The 3,249-nt window shown below is 52.0% G+C and overlaps 1 protein-coding gene across 1 annotated transcript in view; it reads left to right on the top strand.

Annotated features, from left to right (window-relative positions):
- NTN1 (netrin 1) overlaps positions 1 to 3,249 on the top strand; it is a 45,235-nt gene that overhangs the window by 18,110 nt on the left and 23,876 nt on the right. The window contains exon 3 of the mRNA XM_026861257.1: positions 1,443 to 1,592. Within this exon, the coding sequence (XP_026717058.1) occupies positions 1,443 to 1,592 (150 nt within the window). The remainder of the gene's footprint in view (positions 1 to 1,442; positions 1,593 to 3,249) is intronic.

Raw genomic sequence — 3,249 nt, forward strand, 5'->3', positions numbered from 1 at the left:
GGTGCAAGACAAACCAAGAAACATTGTAGGGTCTAGCACAAACCCTCATGGGAGTGGCATGCTCCATTTGGGGGATTTGGGGGTGTTTGAAAGCCAAGCCCAGCTGCTGGAACCCATGGAGACACCTTGTGCTGGTCCTGACCCACAGACCAGCCCCCTCCAGGTTTTGGGCAGTGGGGCAGGTTTTCCTCCAAACCGTCTTCTGGCAGGCATCTCCCCTGAGGACAGAAGGAGAGCAGGATCAGTGCTCCCCAGGGAGGGTTTTGGCTGGCTCCTTCCCGAGGATGCTGCACAAGAAAAGGAAAGCTTTCCTGCCTCTCCCTGCCACCGCTCAGCAGGGGCAGACCACAGTCTGGCACGGCGCTTGCAGCTCTTAGAAATCAGGGCTGTTAACAAATGTGCGAGGCCATAATCCTTTTGGAGCAGTGATGATAACAAGCCCCGATGCTTTTTTTTTTTTTTTGCTTTTTTTATTTTCTTTTTTTTTTTTTTTAACAAACAGCTGCGCCGGTAAGTCCCACTGTGGGAAATGAGATGGTGAATGATTTCAAGTGTAGTATTTACATCCCCTGCCAAACCCTTCACATCTGCCCAGCTCTGCCGTCAAGCCTCCATCCATCTGGCCAGGAACAGCAGGTCCTCCAGCCTGCCTGCATCTCACAAGGGCATTTCCTTCCTGTGCCCGCAGTGCCAGCTGCCAGGGATGCTGCTCAGCGGGGAAGAGCTTGAGCAAAAGCACTGAAAGGAGAGTAGGGTTGGTTTTTTTTATGTAGTGCATGTGAAATGAATTGCCAACATCTCTGAAAGCAATTACTTCCTGCCCAAGATCTCATGTGCTAAAGGGGTGATGAAATGTTCCTTGATTTTGTACCTCTTCCTTACAGCCCCCCCCACTGCTTCAGGGAGCCCAGGGGAGTTTGAAGTTGACTGGGGTGGGGGCAGTGGGTGCTGTGGCTCCTGGAATCCTCCAGCGGTGCTGCCCTGCCTGCTCCCTTCCTCTTCAAGTCCTGCAAATTCTTCATCACAGCACCCATGGGATGAGGCTGTTGCAGTGCCCATGGGTGGGTATCTTTGAGTGGGGACATCCCACGCTGCCTCCCTAGATCTGTAGAACACACTGCTTTGTGCACGAGTGGAGCTCCATCTCCACAGCGGAACTGGCTGTGACCGGGCCAACCCCTCTCTGGTGCCAACCCCTCTGTGCCCAAGTGACAGCTGCGTGCGCCCCCTCTGCCAAATACCACCTCTGTTTCAGGTCAGTGCAGTCTCTGGCTGGACGGGATGTTTGCTGGAGGTTCAGTTCCAGCTGCAGAGACGGTGGAGCCGTGCTGCGAGAGCTGCTAGCAGCCCGCGGTGCCTGCCCTGCTCCCCGCCGACACCCCAACATCGCCTGCGCCCGCTCTCCTCTCCCCTGACCCTCTTGTTGTGTGTTCCCCCCACAGAGTGCGATTGCCATCCCGTGGGCGCCGCCGGCCAAACCTGTAACCAAACCACGGGTCAATGTCCCTGTAAAGACGGTGTCACCGGCATCACGTGCAATCGATGTGCCAAAGGCTACCAGCAAAGCCGGTCTCCCATTGCGCCCTGCATAAGTAGGTGGATCACTCTTTTGATGTCTGTAGATTAGAGATATTAACCTTTATAAACCTGCAGGAGCCGCTCCCCAGGCTGGGTGGCTACTAATCCTGCTGCATACGTGCTGAGGGGCAGTGCGGGGGACGGGGCTGCCTGGGTACCCCTGCCAGCTGCACTGCCTGCAGTAGGGCATATAGTCCAAAACTCACCCCCAGCTTCCAAGTAGTTTGTCTGCTTTATGGGGTGGGTTGTGTGAGTACATCTACAACCCAATTTGCCAGTCATTTGATTTCGTTTCACAGAGCAAAGGTGCTCCAAGAGCACATTTTCTTTGCAGTACCACATCAGGTCTGGATGCTAAGACAGATCGCTATAAACAGGGTTTTTCTCTCCAAAATCAGGCTGTGCTGCACTAGTGCAGAGCTCAGATCAGAAGAGCTGATGGTTTGATGCTAAAGGGGATCTTACACTCACACAACCCACCCAGAAACATGTTTTACCACTTGCTTCCCTGGGTTTGCTTTTTAGTTTGTCTTCCCAAGGCTGCTCTCATCTTCTGCTCTTAAAACAACAGCAGCAAGCACCAGGTGCAGCTCCCAAAGTCTCTCCGTTGCAGCATTTGCTCTGCAAACACCCACTCCCCACTCAGCCCCTGTTGAGCACTTACTGCCTGGGCAAAGTGTGCTTTAGCCCAGTGCCTCTCTCTGCTGCCTGTTGGTTTTGTCAGTATCTCGTGCACCTTGCGAGAGACATCTCCACCTGCCCTAACGAAATGAAACATCAAAATAATGGTGCCTGGGACAGACTGGGAAGGAGGGGCTGCTCCCCTCAAGGTTGACTCCCTACTTCTAAAGGGGAAAAAATGCCCAATGGGAAAAGAAAAGTGAAGGTTGAAAGAATCAAGTCTTTGTTGGGAACCCATAGTCTGCTCCTGCATTGTCCCCTCGCAGCATCTGCCTCTCAGAATGGCCATTGCCAAATTATGGAGCAGATAACCTTTCTCCACCTTCTCCTGCTGTAGAAAACATACATTCCAGGGTGGTTTCTGGTCACTTGAGATTCATTCTTCTCCATGTCGCAATGGGACAGCAAGAGCTCAAACCAGATGCTTGTTTCCCCAAGATGTTACAGTCATGGCTCCGGTATGCTTTGCAGCAAGTATGCGCAAAGGTTTATCATTAATCATTCCCCAGGGTCATGGTAAATCACAGAGTAAATTGTTCCTTGCATCACCTCCCTTGGGATTCATTGCACTAAATAAAGACAGACACAGAATTTCAACACGGTCCAACCAGGCGTTCGGAGCCGGCTGTGCTCATGCCAGCTGCCCAACCGGGGTGCTCAAGGCTGCCTGCTGGTGTGAGCCTGGCAGGGCTGAACTGCCCTGGTTTAAACCCAGACACCATCCGGGCACCCATGAGAGCCCCTTACTTCTGTGTCACTGTAAAACATCTTCTCCAACAGGCCACAGCTTTTATTCAAAATGTGTTTCAAACAATGCTCTGGCCTGGCTATCAAGCCACTGAGCAGTTGTTGGAAGTTTAATCTGCACATACGATGCTAAAGCAATTAAATTGAGGATATGAGCAACTCACAATTCTCTCATCCTAGAAAAACCCAAACCAGCACATTTTCATCCTTGAAAAATGTCAGTCAGCATATATCTATGGGGGG

Source organism: Athene cunicularia (genome assembly GCF_003259725.1).
Source record: "Athene cunicularia isolate RWA chromosome 18 unlocalized genomic scaffold, athCun1 chr18_part1, whole genome shotgun sequence".
In the NCBI taxonomy this organism is placed as follows: domain Eukaryota; kingdom Metazoa; phylum Chordata; class Aves; order Strigiformes; family Strigidae; genus Athene; species Athene cunicularia.